This window comes from Aquarana catesbeiana, linkage group LG02 (genome assembly GCF_042186555.1).
Source record: "Aquarana catesbeiana isolate 2022-GZ linkage group LG02, ASM4218655v1, whole genome shotgun sequence".
NCBI classification, from domain to species: Eukaryota; Metazoa; Chordata; class Amphibia; order Anura; family Ranidae; genus Aquarana; species Aquarana catesbeiana.
This window is the reverse complement of record NC_133325.1, coordinates 776,530,621-776,552,873: the sequence shown is the minus strand read 5'-3', so window position 1 is coordinate 776,552,873 and position 22,253 is coordinate 776,530,621. Positions and strand designations below refer to the sequence as shown.

The 22,253-nt window shown below is 44.3% G+C and overlaps 1 protein-coding gene across 1 annotated transcript in view; it reads right to left on the bottom strand.

Moving 5' to 3' along the window:
• RCSD1 (RCSD domain containing 1) overlaps positions 1 to 22,253 on the bottom strand; it is a 101,690-nt gene that overhangs the window by 21,687 nt on the left and 57,750 nt on the right. The window contains exon 2 of the mRNA XM_073617380.1: positions 8,699 to 8,800. Within this exon, the coding sequence (XP_073473481.1) occupies positions 8,699 to 8,800 (102 nt within the window). The remainder of the gene's footprint in view (positions 1 to 8,698; positions 8,801 to 22,253) is intronic.

The window sequence follows — 22,253 nt, the reverse complement described above, 5'->3', positions numbered from 1 at the left end:
CTTCCGATAGCCGGAAACAAGAAAAAGGAAGGGAGGGCAAGTCAGATTGCAACAATTCTGATTCACCGGCTGTGATGTGACCACAAACCGAAGAAGGAGATTTATAACACGTGCCACAGTCCGAGTGTGATGGAGTCGTCTTAAAGTGGACCTTGTACCTAAGTAACAAGGTCTGCTTATTCAAAGGTGCTCCCCTCCCCCTTCCTAAAAGAGCTGATGGGGGGAAAAAGTTAGATAACCCGGGGTGCCTAGACAAGGGTGACGTCATCTTCTTTCTGGCCAAATTTTGGACAATGTTATGTTGGCCATATTTTGTGAAAAGATAATTCTGCACTGTCCCACACGTCATCTTGCGAGATTTAGACTATCGGGGTATTCCCAGGATCTTGCAGGAGAATGACCCCCCCCCCGCAGTATAGAAGTCAAGAAGATAGATAGGATAGTTAAATAGATAGATACAGATAGATAGATAGATAGATAGATAGATAGATAGATAGATAGATAGATAGATAGATAGATAGATAGATAGATAGATAGATAGATAGATAGATAGATACAGTTATGCTCATAAGTTTACATACCCTGGCAGAATCTATGATTTATTGGCCATTTTTCTGAGAATATGAATGATAACACAAAAACTTTTCTTTCACTCATGGCTGGTGTTTGTCTGAAGCCATTTATTATCTGATTCAATAGATTTTTATTGTTTAAAAAATATTGTACAATGTATGCATTGTAAAATACGTGTTACAAAGAGGTGTGAACATGTCAATATACATAGGTTTATGTTCGATGAGATGTGTTAACATAAAACAACTGACAAAAGTTTATAGAAAGGCAGAACTTATACGTCTGGTATAGTTAATTAAATAGTTACCTTGTATTATTAGTAGTACTAGTAGTACCTGTAGAACCTACTCCTCCAGGAGACCCCCCTATGGGACCTCTTGTGTCCCCTGGGAGAGTCAACTCTAGTGATACATGCGTAACCAAGGTATGTAACCTACAAATTATTCATATACTCAAATGTTTACATATTCAAATATTCAATACTGATTTGGTGCTATATCATGACTGATCTAAGCGTAAGCTTTGTTATATCACAGAAATTTTTCAGCACCCGCCCATTGAACCCATGGTAGCCACAGTATTTTTTTTCTTTCGCTAGGCGGCCTCCACTAGATGCCATGGTTATTTTGTAGCTGTAATGTATGTTTACTAGTTCGAGCGTGTGTTCCACTGAGGGGACCTTATCTGTTTTCCATAGCCTTGTTATACTTAGTCTTGCAGCTAGTAGGATGTGTGTTGTTGCATGTCTGAAGGGCTGTGGTATAGAACCTATATTTAGGTTTAAGGTCGCCAAGTCAGGAGATAAAGGGATGTGTCGTGTTGTAATGTCTGTTAGGATTTTGAAGATATTTTCCCAGTAGTTTAAGAGATAGTTGCACTGCCAGAATATGTGTATCATGCCACCTATGGATGAATTGCATCTCCAAAATGTGTTAGGGGAATTTTTACTGAACGAAGCGAGTTTTGATGGGGTTAAGTACCACCTAAGGGACAGTTTTTGGGTGAGTTCCCATAGGGCAGACCATTTAGTTGCTTTGTAGATTGTTTGTAGTGCTCGTTGCCAATGGTATTCTGTGTATGTTCGTCCTAAATCAGTCTCCCAGTGTATGTGGGGGGCTGTCTTAGTGAACCTGCGCTTTTGGTGAAGAACATTATAGAACAGAGATGTTCCTTGACCAGTGTAGATAAGATGCACACCTCCCCTTTTAATGACTGCCACCATTTATTATGCTCCAACCTTAAACTCCCACTTAACCTTACCTATAATGACGAGACCACACTTTATTGGAGTACAACTGGCCATAGCAGCCTTTTCTTCACAAATATAAAATATATATATAACATTTTAACCATAACAAAACTCAAATATCAGTTTCTGCCCCCGGTGGTCTTTGATGGCACTTCCCAACATAACTGTTCCACTTTTACACTGCGGGCCTTTTTCCGTACTAGGCCTACGGCCGTGATAATACCAGCCCGGAGACAACTCGTTACCCGCAGTGTCACCATTACCATCTTCAGCTAACCTGTGTTAACTGTACACACCAAGGGGGCCCATACCACCAATGAGTCCCCCACACTTCCATCTCTTGGCTTAGTTACCACCATCAAAGACCACCACCACCGCCAGTTGTCCGCTGCCATGACATGTCCTGCTACACCACACCTGAAAATAAATAACAGTAAAGCAAACAAAAAAAAAAAAACACAGGGAGGGCGGGTGGGAAACTTCTCCTCCAAAACTCTCCCTGCAGTGTTGCCCGGGACACCCCTCCTGCCCCCTAAGTAAACTAAACCCCTCCCCTCTCCACACTTTTTAACCAATCCCCCACTCATCACCTTTCCTGAACAACTTTCCTTTAACCCTTGCTGTACCCTTATTACCCCTGTCATGCCGGCCCTCTGCTAGCTCCTTTGCAATCCTCTTGCTCCAGGCCTCTCTTTTGTGTTTGGAGACAGATTCATTAAAAATTTCCATGCTATTGGATGTATTGTGTATAAGGGGAGACGCAATTTATCAAGGCAGCATTTCACCCTAATATACGTAAAAAGTTCTGTATTGGGCAGATTGAATTCGTTTTGTAGAAGAGGGAAGGATTTTGGCTTGGAGTTTTGGAATAGGTCTTGAACGGATTTGATTCCCTGGTCAGACAACTTTGACAAAGATAAGTCTGGTGATAAGTGGTGGAGAGATTCAATTGGGATTGGTATCAGTGGTGTGTTGGGGTAGGTATGACTAGTTTGGGCCAAGATTTTCCATGCTATGGCCGAAGTTTTCATGGTAGGTGGTAATGTCGATGGTAGTTGTGATTTTAAGGGGGAACATCACTCCTGAAAAACTACAAAGTGACATAATATGTGTTCAAGAAACACACTTACTGCCCTCGTCCATAGAACTTTGCTCAAATAACAAGTACTCTGACTCTCACATCTATCATGCTACTTACTCCACAAAAAAAAGAAGAGTCCTAATAGCAGTAAAAAAAAAAAAAGATGTAGACTTCCACCTGCTTCAAGTAATATCTGACCCCAACGGAAGATACTTAATCCTAAAATGTATCATAAATAAAACCACAAATACACTGCTCAATGTGTATCAGTGATGGGAGTAAGTCACACATGTGCAAGTCACAAGCAAGCCTCAAGTCTTAACCTTCAAGTCACAAGCAAGTCCCAAGTTACTGTGGCAAAAAGCAAGCAAGTCAAGTCGAGTCCCTGCTAGAAGTCAAGCAAGTCAAGTCAAGTCATTTATTTCGGTCAAGTCACAAATTAAGTCAAAATACTGATCTACCCCGAAGCAGGGACTTGGGGGGAGCTTTCTTTTGTCTAGGCCAAGACACAGCACTGGTGGTGCCAGGTCATTGCAAGTCAAATAGCCCAAGTCAAAGTCAAGTCGCAAGTCATTAGTGACAAGTCAAAGTCAAGTCGAGTCATTTATTTAATTTTGTCAAGCAAGTCGCAAGTCCTCAAACAGGTGACTCGAGTCTGACTCGAGTCAAGTCATGTGACTCGAGTCCCCCACCTCTGATGTGTATGCCCCCAACACTCAACAGATGAAATTCCTTAGATCAGTAATTCGCAAAACCCAACCAGTCCATCAGGGACACCTACTGGTATGCGGAGATTTTAACTTGGTTTCAGATATACACATGGATACAACATCAGTAGTGAAAAGAAGAGAATCACCCCTGAAAAAATATCTTGCAGCACAAGATCTATTCGATGTTTGGAGATGTTACCATAGTTCTGAAAAGGATTATACTTACTTCTCCCCGCGCTATAAATAGTATTCAAGAATTGACATGTTCCTCAAAGACAAATGGCTGTTACAAAAAAATAAGCGCATCTGTAATCCACGCCGTGACGTGGTCAGACCACGCTCCAATCACAATTACTATAACGGATTCCAAACACCAGCTGAACACTTTCCTCTGGCGTGCCAACAATTACATATTACAACACCCACAATACTCCCAAGACATTGAAGAACAACTAATTGAATACTTCAACATTAATAACGGATCGGTGTCTGATCCCGCTATGGTGTGGAATGCGTACAAAGCTGTCATTAGAGGCACTATAATGAAACTAAGCTCTGTTAGCAAAAAAAAAAAAAGAGGACGCAGTGTTTTGACAAACTCACCACACAAATTGCCAATATTGAGAGCTTACACAAAGCTGACCCACGCCCTAAATACTTGGCACAACTAATGACACTGAGACAGGAATTAACGATACTTCTTCTCTATTCCTTCGAACATATACAACGTAAGATTAAAGCCACCACTAACTCTACAACCAATAAAGCGGGGAAAAAATTAGCCCAACGTCTCAAAGGGAATAGAACCAAATCTAAAAGCATTCATTTGTTCCATCACCACACTAAAGAAAAACTAACCCCCAAGAAATAGCAAAGGCTTTCAGTGATTACTACAGTGACCTTTATAATATCAGACAAGACACCTCCTCATTTCAACCCTCAGAAGACGATATAAACACATTTTTAGAGCAGATTAAACTCCCTATACTATCTGAGGCGCAACTATCTTCTGTGAATGAACCCTTCACTGAATCAGAGATCCTCTCCACAATAACCTCGTTACCCTCAGGGAATGTTCCCGGACCTGATGGTTTGTCTGGAGAGTACTATAAAAAATTCTCGAAATCAATTAACCCCACACTTAACACACCTTTTCAACAACGCTGCCTCCTCTTCAAGTTTCGCTAAGGAATCATTAAATGCTATTATCATTACACTCCCAAAACCAGGGAAGGAACCGTCCTTGCCTCAAAACTTCCGTCCCATATCATTACTTAATCTTGACATACAATTATATGCCAAAACCATTGCCACACGCTTATTAGAGTTTATGCCAGACCTCATCCACATAGACCAATCAGGGTTCACTAGAGGTAGACAAGCACCAGATGCCACAAGACGCAGAGAAGGCGTTCAACAGAGTTCATTGGTCCTACCTCCAGAAGGTTTTGGTTTTAAAGATCACATCCACAGGGCCATCATGGCACTTTATTCCAATCCATTAGCACAAGTATACTCAGCAGGTGTGATATCACAACCGTTCAACATAACAAATGGTACAGGCCAGGGGTGGCCTCTGTCACCCATTATATTCAATCTGATGATGGAACCTTTAGCAGAACAAGTAAGCTCAAACCCCTTAATTACAGGACTAACAATTGGTAAAACCTCACATAAGATCAGTCTCTTCGCAGACGACGTGACCTGATTCTCACCAACCCAACATCTTCCCTAGCAGAAGTCCAAAAACTAACAGAATGGTTCGGACAGGTCTCCTATTACAAATTGAATACAACCAAATCACACGTCTTGGATCTTATACTAGACGCCACAACCAAAAACGTACTACAAATACAATACCCCTTTACCTGGCCAGATAAAAACATATCCTGCCTAGGTGTCCTTCTCACAAGATCAATCAAACAGCAAATTTCAAACCACTACTTTCCAAATTGCGAACAGAAAGCCAATCCATAACAAAATTAGAATCAACATGGTCCGCCAGATTGGCAGCATTTAAAATGCTCCACCTGCCACAAATTCTGCACCTATTCAGGAGCCTCCCCATTCCACTACCAAAACACTTCTTCAAATCTCTTCAAACACTATTCAATAAATGTATATGGAAAAATACCAAACCTAGAAGCGCACACACCACACTCATGAAACACAAATCAGCGGGAGGACCAGGAACCATTGACTTTGAGGACTACTATTTAGCATCAGCACAAGAACAACTAATCGAATGGTTCCATCCATGCCCTAGTAAACTGTGGGGCACAATAGGGCCATTTATTATCAATCAACTGTGTTTACTCTTTTTAAATCATAATGGCAACAGAAACTACCCAAATGACTCTGATCAAAAGTTTACATACCCTGGTTATTTTGGCCTGATAACATGCACACAAGTTGACACAAAGGGGTCTGAATGGCTCTTAAAGGTAACCATCCTCACCTGTGATCTGTTTGCTTGTACAGTGGAACCTCAGATTGCGAGTAACGCGGTTAATGAGCGCTTTGCAATACGAGGCATTATTTTTTAAATCCTGGCTCGGTTTGCGAGTGTTGTCTCACAAAACAAGCAGGACTCAAGCCTCTGCAGTGTGCAGTACCACATTTGGCCAGAGGTGCGGGGGCGCCGGTGACACTCGGAACGGTTTGGAGTCGTTCGGAAGTAACTCGGAAAGATGCGGAACAGAGTGTTTCCGAGTCTTTCCGAGCCTTTACGAGGGTTTCCGAGTGCAGCCGAGCGATCCTTGAGTATTCCCGAGTGTCTCCAGTGCCCCCCACCTCTGGCCACATGCGGTATTGCATGCAATAGAAGTCAATGCGGAACGAATTATCTTCTTTTCCATTGACTTCTATGGGGAAACTCGCTTTGATATGTGAGTGCTTTGGATTACAAGCATTCTACTGGAACGGATTATGCTCGGAATCCAAGGTTCCACTGTAATTAGTGTGTTTGTGTTTATAAAAGGTCAATGAGTTTCTGGACTCCTGACAGACCCTTGCATCTTTCATCCAGTGCTGCACTGACGTTTCTAGGACTCTGAGTCATGGGGAAAGCAAAAGAATTTTCAAAGGATCTGCGGGAAAAGGTAGTTGAACTGTATAAAACAGGAACTGAGAATGCCAATCAGCAGTGTTCAAACTCTAAGAAGTGGAAAATGAGGGGTTCTGTTGAAACCAAACAACGGTCAGGTAGACCAGCTAAAATTTCAGCCACAACTGCCAGGAAAATTGTTCAGGGATGCAAAGAAAAACCCACAAATAACTTCAGGTGAAATACAGGACTCTCTGAAAACATGTGGTGTGGCTGTTTCAAGATGCACAATAAGGAGGCACTTGAAGAAAGATGGGCTGCATGGTCGAGTCGCCAGAAGAAAGCCATTACTACGCAAATGCCACACAGTATCCCGCTTACAATAAGCCAAACAGCACAGAGACAAGCCTCAAACCTTCTGGCACAAAGTCATTTGGAGTGATGAGACCAAAATTTAGCTTTTTGGCCACAACCATAAACACTACATTTGGAGAGGAGTCAACAAAGCCTATGATGAAAGGTACACCATTCCTACTGTGAAACACGGAGGTGGATCGCTGATGTTTTGGGGATGTGTGAGGTACAAAGGCACAGGAAATTTGGTCAAAATTGAGGGCAAGATAAATGAAGTATGTTATCAAAAAATACCAGAGGAACATTTGCATTCTTCAGCCAGGAAGCTGCGCATGGGACGTACTTGGACATTCCAACATGACAATGATCCAAAACACAAGGCCAAGTCCACCTGTCATTGGCTACAGCAGAATAAAGTGAAGGTTCTGGAGTGGCCATCTCTGTCTCCTGACCTCAATATCATTGAGCCCCTCTGGGGAGATCTCAAACGTGCCGTTCATGCAAGACAGCCCAAGAATTTACAGGAACTGGAGGCTTTTTACCAAGAGGAATGGGCAGCTTTACCATCTGAGAAGATAAAGAGCCTCATCCACAAATACCACAAAAGACTTCAAGCTATCATTGATGTTAAAGTGGGCAATACACAAAATTAAGAACTGGGGTATGTAAACTTTTGATCAGGGTCATTTGGGTAGTTTCTGTTGCCATTATGATTTAAAAAGAGTAAACACAGTTGATTGATAATAAATGGCTTCAGCCAAACACTAACCATGAGTGAAAGAAAAATGTTTGTGTTATCATTCATATTGTCTGGAAAATGGCCAAGAAATCATAAATTCTGCCAGGGTATGTAAACTTATGAGCACAAAGATAGATAGATAGAAAACACAGCATGGTCAGCAGTGGCGGCTGGTGGTTCTTTCTTTTTTGGGGGGGGGCGGCAAACAGCACCCCCCTCCCTTTGGGAGGACAGTCGGGACATCAAGGCCCCCGCACTTACCCCATCTAGGAAGCGGGCGAGCGGGCAGCATATCCGGCGAGCGGCAGCTTTCTTTCTTCCTCCTCCTGTGGATCACGGCGGCTTCCGTCATGCATCTCCCTCCTCCTCCCCCTCCTAGGCATCCAATAGGATCACCTGTCCTTTCAACCAATCGGGAAACGGGTATCAGACCCATGCTTCCTGATTGGCAGAGAGGCAATTCAGTGTTAGAAAAGCGAATATTCATTTGCTTTCCTAAGACACCTGAGTGGGCTCCGAGCGCAATGCTCTGCGCTCCAAGTCCACTCTATTTTGAAGCCTATTAGAGCATCTGGCCCTTTAAATCCTATGGAACTCCTGACACTGGTCCGTTGCATTTTTAGTTGTGTTTTTAAAAGTCAGATGTAAAAAAAGGCACCTCTCTATTAAAATCCTCCTCCTGTCAAGTTTAATTCAAGTACAGGTACTCTTTAAACTGATATGTGTTGCTCCACCATCACCAAGCAAACACTTGTTCTACAGGAGTCATTTACCATTGTTGGCTTCAGTAATTGATGGCAGCAGGGCAATAAGAGGATTTCTCTGCTGTGCAAATACAGGAATTGCTGGTTTCCAGGCCTGGTGTGGATACAATGGAGTGCAAAACAGAATTTACTGCATCACTTCTGATTACTACAAGAGAATGAATTGTCGTAAGTGTAGTTACCTCTTTCCTGGGGCTGTTGACCTTGTCACCAAATAACCCAGCAAGTTTAGCAACAGATGGTGGTGCTGCCTCTTCGGCTGGGCTGCTGTCCTCTGACTTCCCCTGGAAAAGAAACATGACAAATATATACTGGTTAAAAACCATTTACATTCTTGTTCTAGAGTACATTAAAGTGTATCTAAACACCAACAATTATTTTTAGCTTTGGATAGCGTGTTGTTAAAACCCTTTACTTCCTGTCTTGGAGACACAACAGGAAGTGCAAAAAAAATCTCTCTAAAGTGGAGGGAAATAGCTTTCGGTTGGAGGGTCACCCACGCGAATGAATGGAGACACAGCATGCATGCCAACAGAACATTAGCCTTGAAAAGGCCGAGTGGCTCTGGGGAGGGCCACACAGTGAAGATTACTAGAATTAGGAGAAACTTCTGGTGCCTTTACATGACTTCCCTTCCTTCATTGTTATCATCTCATGCTTTTACATAATTTACCTCCCTTACTTGGTATTCTCTGGTTCCTTTACACACCGTCCCATCTTCTGGTGCCTTTCTACACCTTCCGTTTCTTACTTGGTCTTCTCTGGTGCCTTTACACACCTTCCCTTCCTTACTTGGTCACCTCTGTTGCCTTTACGAACCTTCCCTTCCTTACTTGGCTTTTCTGGTGCCTTTATGTACCTTCCCTTTCTTACTTGGCCTCCTCTTTTACCTTTACGCACTTTCTCTCCCTTACTTCGCCTCCTCTGGTGCCTTTACGCACCTTCTCTTCTTACTTGGTCTCCTCTGGTTCCTTTACGCACCTTCACCTCCTTACTTGGTATCTCCTCTGTGCCTTTGAGAACCTTCCCATCCTTACTTGCTCTCCTCTGGTGCCTTTACGCACCTTCCCTTTCTTGCTTGGCCTCCTCTGGTGCCTTTACGCACCTTCCCTTCCTTACTTGGCCTCCTCTGGTCACTTTACACACCTTCCCTTCCTAACTTGGTTTCCTCTGGTGCCTTTATGTACCTTCCCTTTTTTACTTGGCCTCCTCTTGTGCTTTACGCACTTTCCCTACCTTACTTGGCCTCCTCTGGTGCCTTTATGCACCTTCTCTTCTTACTTGGTATCCTCTGGTTCCTTTATGCACCTTCCCTTCCTTACTTGCTTTCCTCTGGTGCCTTTACACACATTTCCTTCTTTACTTGGTCTCCTCTGCCGCCTTTAAGAACCTTCCCTTCCTTACTTGGTCTCCACTGGTGCCTTTACGCACCTTCCCTTTCTTACTCAGTCTCCATTGGTCCTTTTACACACCTTCCCTTCCTTACTTGCTCTCCACTGGTCCCTTTACACACCTTCTCTTCCGTACTTGGTCTCCTCTGGTGCCTTTACACACCTTCCCTTCCTTACTAGGCCACCTCTGGTGCCTTTACACACATTCCCTTCCTTACTTGGTCTCCTTTCGTGCCTTTACGAATTTTTCCCTTTCCAACTTGGTCTCCACCGGGGCCTTTACACACCTTCTCTTCCTTAGCCGACCAACTAAGGAAGGGAAGGTGTGTAGAGGCACCAGAAGAGACCAACTAAGAAAGGAAAGGTGTGTAAAGGCACCAGAAGAGACCAACTAAGGAAGGGACGGTGTGTAAAGGCACCAGAAGAGGCCAAGTAAGGAAGGGAAGGTGTGTAAAGGCACCAGAAGAGACCAACTAAGGAAGGGAAGGTGTGTAAAGGTACCAGAGGAGTCAACTAAGGAAGTAAAGGTGCTGAAAGGCACCAGAAGAAACCAACTAAGGAAGGGAAGGTGTGTAAAGGTACCAGAGGAGTCAACTAAGGAAGGGAATGTGCTGAAAAGCACCAGAAGAGACCAAGTATGGAAGGAAAGGTGTGTAAAGGCACCAGAATAGTCAACTAAGGTAGGGAAGGTTTGCAAAGGCACCAGAAGTCAACTAAGGAAGGGAAGGTGTATTAAGGCACCAGAGGAGACCAACTAAGGAAGGGAAGGTGCGTAAAGGCACCAGAGGAGTCAACTAAGGAAGGGAAGGTGTATTAAGGCACCAGAAGAGACCAACCAAGGAAGGGAAGGTGTGTAAAGACACCTGAGCAGAGGAGGGGGGCACCCTTTTCAACTTCTCCCTAACCCAACAGAGCACATAGTTAGATGGGGGAAAAGACTTTGTGTACTTTGTCCCCTGGCAACAGAACTCAACAAAAATGAAAGTGAGACTTCGTCTTTTTAAAAAAGGATTTAGCTAGCAAACCAGTCATAGTGTTTTTTGTCAAGTCAACAGAACTATATACAACGTTGCAAAATTGAGGTCTGGACGTCTAGTCATCAATGACCTTCAAAAACACTTAACAACCATCATCCAATTAACAGTTATAGGGCAGCACAAACAGTACACATTTCAGACACTTTAGGAAATAAGGAACAACATCTGTTTCCTGTATCCTGCCTCATTGATAAGAGGGCCAATGGAGGTTTTGCGTTAACTTATTTCTGTCCCCCAGAGATTTCATTCCGGCAAACAAAACTTATCTCCCTGTACTTAGTATATAATGGGAACTAGAACAGCTCATCGTGGGAAATTCTCAGAATGCAGGATTGTCTAAAGCAAGCCGCTCTGCTTTTATTCTGCCGCAGAGAGCTGCAAATTCTCAGAAATGTTGTACAGAGGCCTCAGAGCTGGTAAACATCAGAGAGAACTGCGACTGTCATCCCAACTGTGCTAAGGGCCAAGAGGCTGATTTTCACCACACCAGCAGATGTCACGTCCCATGACACAGAATGCAAGGCAGGGAGGATACAAAATCATTGTTACAGGCAACTAAAGTGATATTGCCTTCATTTTTTTTCTTTATTATGTTCAGAATCTTAGTAGATGAGTGTTCTTACGGCCCACAACAGCCAGTAAGATTCTTCCTTTCGTCTGTAAATGTCCCTTTATAACAATGACAGCTGAATTGAGACCCGGTCACAAGACATTCTGCGGCACTTTGGAGTTGACATTTAATTCTGCCTGGAAAGAGCTTTTTTCAAATAGGTGTGCAGGAATCAGCATATCACCCTTCGATCGCCTGCTAATTGGCAGGCAGGCCTCTGCTGAGAAAGTGATCCAGTGCAGATCACGAGTCAGCAGCTATGCCCATGTGAAAGGTGCCCACTTTTGAAAACCAAAGGTCCCCCCCCCCCGACACGCTCCCATGTCCCAATCTGGTGGCTCACACTGTGGGAGCTAGCTGGGAAGAACTCGCCCCGGCTCAGTACATTAAATCCAGCGAACAAAATATCCCATCAACATGCCCGACCCTCACTTGAATGAAAGCAGCCTCAGCCCAGCTCTGTCCTGGCCACATCCCAATGCGTTTTGCCCTGGCCATGAGTAAGCCCAGTGGGTGAGACGAAACGTGTGAAGATAGTGGCCTGGACAGAGCTGCTTTCAATCATTCATACTCTGTCAGGCTTATTGGTGTGTGGCATTTGGGATATTTTCTTTGCTAGATTTATGTGCATGTGGCATTATGGTCCGATGTCCCTGCATTATAGACACAAACAGGGCCGGGACAAGGGGTGGGCAGGAGGGATAGCTGCCTTGGGCGCAGTTGTATACTGCAGGGATGGGGGCTCCGCCAATCTGACTATATGCCTGACAGGACTAGTGACAGCGGCATCACTACTCCTGTCAGCTGCTGGAATCAGTGAGGAGAGCAGCAGAGAGACAGGAGGCTTCGAATATAGGCCCTGAGATTTGAGATGCTGAAAAACCCTTGGAAACAACTGTAGCACGACCCCCTTGGGGACTGCTTAGGTTTACCTGCTCATCTTCACCACCATGACCCTGTGAACATTCCAACCCACCTGACACTCTGGGTTCAGACATCTTTGCACCACCTTAAAGTAATAAGTGAAACAACTCAGTGAGTATATACTCTATAAACGTTTACTGAAGTAACTCAAAGAAGATCTTGTTGCACAGAGGAAGTAATAGATCAACTGAGCTTTGGATAACAATCCTAGCTCAGTGGGAGAATTCCTCCACAATAATACAAGTTAAGACAATTTGGCAATACGGTATATTATATACATGCATGTACAATGGAGTACCAGTTGAACAGGACCTAAAAGGATAAGCAAGAGTTTAGCATTAATACTGGGAAGACTTCTAAAGGGGAAACCCAGGCCAGCCTATTTAACCTTTAATCCTAATGAGAGATCAATATAACAAGAATGGTATGAGGGCCCTTTAAATAGTATTGACAGCAATGTCCCAGTTGCAGGCCTGATGGTCTTCACCGGCAGTTGGAGCTCATTAACTGTATCCAAAAGGTGCAATAACAAGGTAATGGTATTCCTTGAAATGGTTGATGCCATAGGTGTCTATGTACAGCGTTCAAATAGAAGTGCAGTAAAGTGTTTCCCCAGGGTAAAGCTGTCTGTACACAGTGTCCCAATAGAGCAACAAAGGGAGGTTTGCAAAGGTGGGCAATTGCCCTCTCACCAACGACCAGGCAGATACAGCTCCTTCTGGACAGCGGCTCCCGGAGAGGCATCCTTGCAGCGGATCACTTGCAACAAACGTCTGATAGGAAGCACGAGGCACAAGTTGTCGGACTGCTGAGGTGGTGCTGGATAGATGTCTGACAAACATCAAGCAGTAATAGGACCTTCTCGACCGGGTTGGGATGTTGTACACCGCGTGGTAGGCCTGCAACCTCACTCTCCGTGTACAGAGAGGTCCGTCATACACAAGGCCCGGGAGGAAGAGAGCGCGGGGCAGGTTTCCGGGCTCTTTTATAACTCTTCCCAGCAATCTCGCGAATAGTAGCAAAGGTCCCTGGGATATGTAGTCCAGGTGTATATGCATGCAAAGTAATTGCCATTCTGAGGTACTACCAATCCCGCAACCCCCTTGATTTGCATACCTCCCAACATTTGGAGATGGGAATGAGGGACACCTACTAGCAAACATATGTAGGCATAGGACACGCCCCCTGCCACACCCCCTTAAAGGAGAATTAACAAAAAAAAGGGTAATTAAATTCACGGGATTAAGGGCTTTTTTTTACCACTACTATTCCTTTATATTGGCTTTTAAAATTTACTACTAGAGGGACAATACATATATGATACGATACGATACATGGAGATGATCAGGAATCGCTGTACGGAGCAATTATAGTCCATATTGCTACACTACTGAGGACAGAGCAGTTATATAGAAAATTAAGGTTAAAGTTTATTCCCTGCACCGATGCCCGTCTTCTTCCCTGAAAACTTCTGTGCACAGCTCGTCATTAATGTTCTGATTATACTGACAGTTCTCCTGCCACCTCTCCCCGATATAGACATACTTTCAGATCAGTGACACTAGGGAGGTCCCCATTTTGCTATTCCCAGCCCTGAAAGGGGCCCTCCTAAAAAAAATATGTTTTCCTTCCACTCCTGATTTTAACACTAAGCAGAGCTTTTGCTCACAGCTCCTTTCATTCCGTCTTTCCCAACTCTCCACCAGGCCGTTCTACAGCTGCCAAATTCACTTTAATTCCAGCTCTGTGAAAGATATCACCGTGCGTCAGATAAAGGCCTAATCTCTGTCTATGGAACAATCTTCGGTCATCCGACAAAAGCCAAGAGAGACGTTTCGTAATGAAGATTACACAACCCTTCCTGAATTATCTGTAGACACCGAGCTCAGAAGTACACATGAAATGACAAATAAACGCACACTGTGCCCCATGTATGGGGCGTCTTCCTGACTGTAGGAACACAGTCAGTGTTCTCATAGCATCTCATAGCAGTGAAAATAATAAAACCGCAACCAGTGCCGTCTTTAAATATCGATTGGACCCTGGGCAAACATTTTCTTGGCCCCCCCCCCTCCCCAATCCACTTATCAACTATTTTCGGGCACGTGGGCTGAAGGGGCAGCTGCTTTGGGCCCCACAACAAAGACTGGGTTGGGGGCAGCTGCCCCTTATGCCCTGCGTTAAATACAGCCCTGACTGCAACCCATTAATATAGATATAAATTGCTCAAAGTAACTGTATTCATTAAAGGAGAAGTACAGCCAAAGCTTGTTTGCCTGTACTTCTCCTGTGGATCACAGGAGTGTAGTTCGTTCTGCATTCCTGTGACCTGTTTTCAGCTGACAGCGGGCTGAAGCCCGCTGTTGGTTGATGTCACACAGGCAGTTTAGGCAATACCTTCCAACATTTCGAGATGGGAATAAGGGACACCTACTAACAAATGTATGTAGGCATAGGATACATCCCCTGCCACACCCCTTAAAGGAGAATTAACCAAAAAAAAGAAGGTTCATTAAATCCACAAGGACTTTTTTTTTACCATTACTATTCCTTTATATTGGCTTTTAAAATGTACAAATGCAGCAATTTAGAAATCAGATGAAAGGTTTAGCACTGGGAAACACTTTTTGAAAGATAAAAAGTGCATTTTATGTACAACTCTATAGATCAGACCAAAATGAGGGACAAATGAGGGGGAAAGAGGGACAGAGGGACATTGCTCCAAATCAGGGACAGTCCCTAGAAATCAGGGACAGTTGGGAGCTATGGTCTAGGCTCGGGCAAGAACCCGACAATGAAGTTGGGATTCGCCCACATGCCTGGACTGGCACCCAGCTCAGCCTCTCAACGAGCTGCTGTGAGCCTGAGACGGCCACATAGGGCCCCCTCCACAGCCCAGCGCTCTGGTTAGAGAGGAAGGGGGAGGGGCAGAGCAGAGAGCAGGAGACTTGCAGTCACCAGCTCTCTGCTCAGGGAGAACTGAGCAATTGGCAGTGTTTGATCGTTTGGTTCTCAGTCTTAGAGCCAGCGGAAGACCGATGCAGCATCCACCTAGGTAAGTATGATTCTTAAAAAAATAAAAAAATAAAACCATACTTGTCTTTTAATACATTCATTTTTTTTTTTTAACAGAGAAGTTTTTATTGATCTCTAGTAGAGAGGATTTGCATTATACAATATAATCAGTGAACATAAAAGAAAAAAAATAAAATCGAACAGATGATAGATCCATCTTTTAATACATTCTTAAATGTGTTTATTTTAATGCAAACAGAGCTCAGGCTGCAGGGGGAGTAGCAGCACAAGGAGCTAATTAGTGCTACAATGCAAGAAGAATGCTGATAGTAGGAGAGAGAAGAGTGACAGAGAGATGAGCTCATCAGTCAGCTGCTTCTCCTTCACAGACAAACAAAAAAAGAAGTTGAAATTGCACTCACATTACAATTTTAACCTTTTGTTTCAAATAAATCTACACTTAGATTAGCCAGGGGTTTGGCTAAGGGGACGATGGTAGACCCCCCAGGAGGCACACAGTAAAACCGCAGGAATTCGCAAGTGTGCTGCAAATGGAGTCCATAAACAATCAATATAGCTGCACTTTAATTGGAAGCTGAATGAAAAAAGTATATAGAATAAATAAGGAAAAAGATCACTCACATTAAATATACTATATATACATATATATATACACACACACACACACACATTATATATATATATATATATATATATATATATATATATATATAACCAAAAGTATTGGGACGCCTGCCTTTACACTCTTGAAATTTAATGACATCCCAGTCATCCCTTAGTCCGTAGGGTTCAATAATGGGTTGGCCCACCCTTTGTAGCTGTAACAGCTTCAACTCTTCTGGGAAGGCTGTCTACAAGGTTTAGGAGTGTGTCTATGGGAATGTTTGACCATTCTTCCAGAAGCGCATTTCTGAGGTCAGGCACTGATGTTGGACGAGAAGGCCAATAAAAGAGTTCCCTTCACTGGAACTAAGGGGCCAAGCCCAACCCCTGAAAAACAACCCCACACCATAATCCCCCCTCCACCAAATGGTTTGGACCAGTGCACAAAGCAAGGTCCATAAAGACATGGATGAGCGAGTTTGGGATGGAGGAACTTCACTGGCCTGACCTCAACCCGATAGAACATTTGGGATGAATTAGAGCGGAGACTGAGAGCCAGGCCTTCTCGTCCAACTTCAGTGCCTGACTTCACAAATGCGCTTCTGGGAGAATGGTCAAACACTCCCATAGACACACTCCTAAACCTTGTGGACAGCCTTCCCAGAAGAGTTGAAGCTGTTATAGCTGCAAAGGGTGGGCCAACTCAATATTGAACCCTACGGACTAAGAATGGGATGCCATAAAAGTTCATGTGCGTGTAATGGCAGGCGTCACAATACTTTTGACAATATAGTGTATGTCTGTATAACATATTCAAGCACAAATGGTAATTCTTGTTTAATACTAATTCCATGGTATTTTATGTTATGTTGAGCGGTGAGCGGGAGGTACTTTTGCCTCTTCACTTATAAATCCATATGCCCCTATATTTTAGTATAATCGTGGAGCGCTGTTATGCCCTGTACACACGATCGGACATTCCAACAACAAAACCGTGGATTTATTTCCGAAGGATGTTGGCTCAAACTTGTCTTGCATACACACGGTCACACAAATGTTGTTGGAAATTTCGAACGTCAAGAACATGGTGACGTACAACACGTACGATGAGCCGAGAAAAATGAAGTAAAAAAATTAAGTACAATAGCCAGTGTGGCTCTTCTGCTTGATTCCGAGCATGTGTGGACTTTTGTGCGTCGGAAAAAATTTCCCAGAATAGTGTGGATTACATAAACGCAAGCCCATCCACAAAATCGTACATCCTACTCGCAGTGCAGCATTTGCTGCCAGGGCTGCAAAAAAGGTAAATCCAGCCGAGCCTGAAAAGAAGTAGGATCCTTCTAAGGCTGGAAATGGGTGGTGTCCTGCTGAGCCTGGAAATAGGTAGGATCCAGCTATGCCTGGAAATAACCAGGGTGTTGTTAAACCTGGAAATGGATAGGATCAAACTTAAGCTGGCCATACACCTATAGATTATCTGCAGATTTTTTATGGTTAGATAGAAAATGTGCAACAGATCTCTCCTTGTTCGCTAAACTGTGTGGATGGAGGAATCTCCCACTTTTTCCATCTAACCATAGAAAATCTGCAGATAATCTATAGGTGTATGGCCAGCCTAAGTCTGAAACTGGGTAGACCCCCACTACACCTGGAAATGAGCAGGATACTGCTAAGCCTGGAAATTGGTAGGATCACACTACACCTGGGAATGGGTAGGAATCCATCAAGCCTGGAAATGGGTAGTATCCCACCAAGCCTGAAACTGGGAGGAATCCTACTGAGCCTGGAAATGGGTAGAATTCTGCTGAGCCTGAAAATGGGTGGGATACCACCAAGCCTGGAAATGGGTAGGATGCTGCTGAGCCTGGAAATGGATGGGATACCACCAAGCCTGGAAATGAGTAGGATGCTGCTGAGCCTGGAAATGAATGGGATACCACCAAGTCTGGGAATGGGTAGGATCATGTTATACCTATAAATGGGTAGGATCCTGCTGGGCCTGGAAATGTGTAGGACCCTTTTAACCCTTGAAATGGGTAGGATCCCACCAAGCCTGGATATGGGTAGGATCCCACCAAGCCTGGAAAAAGGTAGGGTCCCATCAGATCTGGAAATGGGTATGATCCCACCAAGACGAAATGGGTAGAATCCTGCTAAGCCTGGAAATAGGAAGGATCCCTACAAGTCTGGAAATGGGTAGGATCCCACCAAACCTGGAAATGGGTAAGATCCAACCAAACCTGGAAATGGGTAGGATCCCACCAAGCCTGGAAATGGGTAGCATTCCACCAAGCCTGGAAATGGGTAGGATCCCACCAATCCTGGAAATGGGTAGGATCCCACCAAATCTGGAAATGGGTAGGATCCCACCAAGCCTGGAAATGGGTAGGATCCCACCAAGCCTGGAAATGTGTAGGATCACACCAAGTCTAGAAATGAGTAGGGTCCTTCCGAGCCTGGAAGTGGGTGTGATCCTGTCAACCATGAAAATGGGTAGGCTCCAGTCCTTCTATGTACTGTATATGATTGGATGCTTAGTGTAATCTTAGCCATGTACAATGGCGCCCCTGGTAAATATATAAGAATGGCGGGTCAGCGTTTTTCTTTCTCATATACCTGCTTCCAGTGAGAAGACTATCATGTCTAATAGTTGGCTGTAGGCAGGGTGAGCGGAGCTTTAAGGGTTTATTCATTAAGCTGTCAAGTGGCTGATCAGGCAGTAATCATATGAAAGCCGCCACTAATTCTGGCTCATTGGAGGCCAGGAGAGTGTGAATAAGCCATTTAGGAATTTATTTTAAAGTGTGTCACACTTCCAGCCAATTGTGCATTTCAATGCGTGGATATCCCAGGACGCACATATCCCAGGACGCACAAAGGAACTGATAAATACCTTGCAGTGATGCCTTTAACCCTTTCGCTGCCAAGAAACCCTGATGTCTCATCTGCTCTCCATTGTAGCTTATGGAGAGCATATCAGATTCCATTAGCTTCTTCTCTGGCCACAGCGGCCAGGGAAAGTGGCAGCTGAACCCTGAAGTGATGTAATGCACCTCCGGGTTCTTACTAAGTAGTGGGGATCAGCGCACAGACGTTCACTGGTCCCCCCCTCCCCTCTCCCCGCTAGCACTTACCATGGGGTTCCTGAGCCTGTAGGTGGGAGCGCACAGCCTGAGAAACATGGCGGCAGAATGCGAATGTACCAGGGTGCCAGGGAGCGATCAGGTGTCGCTGGCAGTGAATGGGTTAAGTGAATATAAAGTCAACTCCTGTCCTGGAGGATCAACAGGAAATCTCTCCGAAGTGGAGAGGATTCAAATCTTCCCAGTACAGACACAGACAATAGAATCCAACACTCTAACCCTAAAAATCCTTTATATACTGTACACATTAAGGCTTGATTCATTCTTGTATGACCTGTCATGCAACTTTGGACATCAAAGTCGCACAACAAGTCATTCCCCATGTTTTCCAATGATAACCATTCATATCTGTGCGGCTTAAAGTTGAAGCGACTTCAGAGTAGTTCATGCACTACTTTGGTCTGACTTTCATGGAACTTGAGGGCCTTAGATATCAATGTTAACCCTCAAAAGCTGCATGAGAGTCATACCTGGATGGACATCAAAGTCGCATGACAAGTCGTTCCCCATGTTTTCCAATGATAACCATTCATATCTGTGCGACTTAAAGTTGAAGCGACTTCAAAGTAGTTCATGTACTACTTTGGTCTGACTTTCATGGAACTTGAGGGCCATAGATATCAATGTTAACCCTCAAAAGTTGCATGAGAGTCATACCTTAATGTTATACAATGCAACAGTTATCCATCATCACTGGTCAAAGCTAAATTCGTATCCAAGTCGCACTCATCCAAAATTGCACCAAAGTTGCACTCCAAAGTCAGCGCAACTTTGGAGTCGTACAAGAAGTGCAAATGGAACCTCAAGTGTATCTAAACCCAAGAAGAAAAATATAATGTATGGCAGCTTAGATGTCCTTTTGGGCAGCAGTAAAGTTCAATCACTTCTACAGAAGGTGCCTCCCCCCTGCTTGCCATGGGATCCCTGGCTCTGCTCCCCCTCCTGGCACCCAGGACATCCGTGGTGGGCATCTGGTGGGGGGGGGGAGAGAGAGAGGAGGGAGAACATCTGTTCACTGATTTTCCCTGCGGTAAATAAAGCCGGAGGTGATAGACTTTTCATCATTTCTGGTTCAGTACTGTCATTCCCCGGCAACTGTGGCTGGGAAAAAGCTAGTCAAGCAGGCTTTGCGCTCGATTAGCTGTCACTGTCACTTCCACTTGTCATCTCCCATATTTGAGAGTAAAAAAAATTACAAAAAAATTAAAACTTAAATAAAATCAATTAAAAAAACAACTAAAAAAACTTTTTTTAAAGCCACCCACCCCTACGTACAGGCACATACGAAGGTAGACACACATATTGGGTGGGTCTACATACAAAATCAATGTTTAGGTCACACATATTCGGCATTGCTGTGCCTATTGGAATGAGATCAGTAATAATAGGGCCATCATAGGATTTTAGGGCCTCCTGCACACAGGATGTTTTTTTTTTTCCCCTCCCCTAGATGCCTTTGCTACAGGGGAGGAAAGCGCAACTGAAAATGTGCGTTGACGCCATATTAATTTATTCTGGCCATTAGAATGCATTAACGCGCAAACGCGCTAGCATCACTGTGCGTTTTTGCACGTTAATACTTGATTATGCGCATTACACCATATTATGCTGCTCCAGGTGGACTATGCATCGCACGAAAAAACTGTTGCGTCTCTGAAAAGCGATCCCCATTTGACAGGTGGTGAGGAGGGGGTATGATGTTTTCTTGCCTTCTGTTTTAACCCTGTAAATGCCACACCCATGGGCTGCAACTGTGCGCTTTGCACATGGTTGTGGGGCAAGTCCAGCAGCGGTACTGTAACAGGAACGATCGTTTCTGCCACAGGCGCGCAGCAAAGAATCATGACTTGCAAATACCGCTGTCTTCTGGGTTTGTAGCTTAAGTGGGGTGTTGGGGGGGGCCACTAAAAATGAGGCTTAACCACGTTTTTTTAACATGTCCTCAACCGTAAGTGTAAGGCCCCATTTACATTAGGAGATTTAGAATAGTGGGCAGAATCAGCGTGATTCTACCAGCAATTCCAAATCATGGAAAAACGCACTAGGCGCATTTGGGTGCCATTATTCTATTCACCAGTTGCACGGTAATCATGGCACATTTACCACTTCCATACAGGGCACTTTCACCTCCTTCCTGCCCAGGCCAATTTTCAGCTTTCAGCGCTGTCACACTTTGAATGACAATTGCGCAGTCATGCAACACTGTACCCACATGACATTTTTAGCTTTTTTTTTGAGACAGATAGAGCTTTCTTTTGGTGGTATTTATTTACCACAGGGTTTTTTTTTATTTTTTGCTAAACAAATGAAAAAAGACCAAAAAATTTGAAAAAAAAAAAAAACATTTTCCCAAGTTTCTGTTATAAAATTTTGCGAATAAGTAATTTTTTTCTTCTTCGCTGATGTGTGCTGAGAAGGCTGCACTGATGAGCACTGACTGGCACTAATCTACATTGAGGGGTACAGAGGAGGAGGCACTGATGTGGGGACACTGATAGGCACTGATATGATGCACTGATAAGTGCTGATGAGGCTGCACTGATGGGCCGTGATAGGCTGCATTGATGGGCACTGATTGGCACTAACCTCCATGGATGGGTACTGAGGAGAGGCACTGATGAGGCGACACTGATGGGCACTGATGAGGCGACACTGATGGGCACTAATATGCTGCACTGATAAGTGCTGATGAGGCTGCACTGATGGGCCGTGATAGGCTGCATTGATGGGCACTAATCTGCATTGATGGGTACTGAGGAGGAGGCACTGATGAGGCTACACTGATGGGCCATTATAGGCTGCATTGATGGGCACTGATTGGCACTAATCTGCATTGATGAGTACTGAGGAGGAGGCACTGATGGGGCTACACTGATGGGCACTGATATGCTGCACTGATAGGTGCTGAGGAGGCTGCACTGATGGCCCATGATAGGCTGCATTGATGGGCACTGATTGGCACTAATGTGCATGGATGGGTACTGAGGAGGAGG